Raw genomic sequence first — 543 nt, forward strand, 5'->3', positions numbered from 1 at the left:
CCCGTGCCCCCACACCCCAGCTGCATGGCCCATTCCCAAGGCTGGGGCTGCGGAGACCCCCAATGCGGGAAGGCAAAGCCCATCGGGTAGTGAGCAGGGATCTGGCCTCCAGCTGGGGGGTGGCACAGCCTGGGGACAGTCCCGTGGGCAGGGAAGTGATGTGCCAAGTAGGGAGTGGGACATGGGGACGTGTGGGGTGGGAAGAGGGAATGCCCCGGGAAGACAGTGCTGCATTGCTGGTGGCTCTGAGCTGGTGGCACCAAAAACCCCATCGCCACAGGACTGGGGGAGTGGAGGGCAGCAGCGTAGCCCAGCCCTGTGGCATCAGCCTGTTGCTATCACTTCGGGGAACCTTTTTTTTGGGGGGGGCAGGCACCAAAAAAACCCATTGCCACAAGCTTACTGCTCCATGGCTGGGAGGGTTTGGGGGACTGGGGAGTGGAGGCCAGTGGCAGAGCCCATCCCCATGGCATCAGGGCACCTCTATGTTTGTGGCTGACACTCCCCTGGTCTGGGTCAGCCTATTGCTGTCACTTTGGGGAA

General features: G+C 62.4%; 1 protein-coding gene across 1 annotated transcript in view; it reads left to right on the top strand.

Annotated features, from left to right (window-relative positions):
- CTDSP1 (CTD (carboxy-terminal domain, RNA polymerase II, polypeptide A) small phosphatase 1) overlaps positions 1 to 90 on the top strand; it is a 3324-nt gene extending 3234 nt beyond the window's left edge. The window contains exon 3 of the mRNA XM_009324857.1: positions 41 to 90. Coding sequence (XP_009323132.1) covers positions 41 to 90 — 50 coding nt within the window. The remainder of the gene's footprint in view (positions 1 to 40) is intronic.
- Positions 91 to 543: the final 453 nt, after the last annotated feature.

This window comes from Pygoscelis adeliae, unplaced genomic scaffold, assembly GCF_000699105.1.
Source record: "Pygoscelis adeliae isolate BGI_AS28 unplaced genomic scaffold, ASM69910v1 Scaffold346, whole genome shotgun sequence".
Taxonomy (NCBI): Eukaryota; Metazoa; Chordata; class Aves; order Sphenisciformes; family Spheniscidae; genus Pygoscelis; species Pygoscelis adeliae.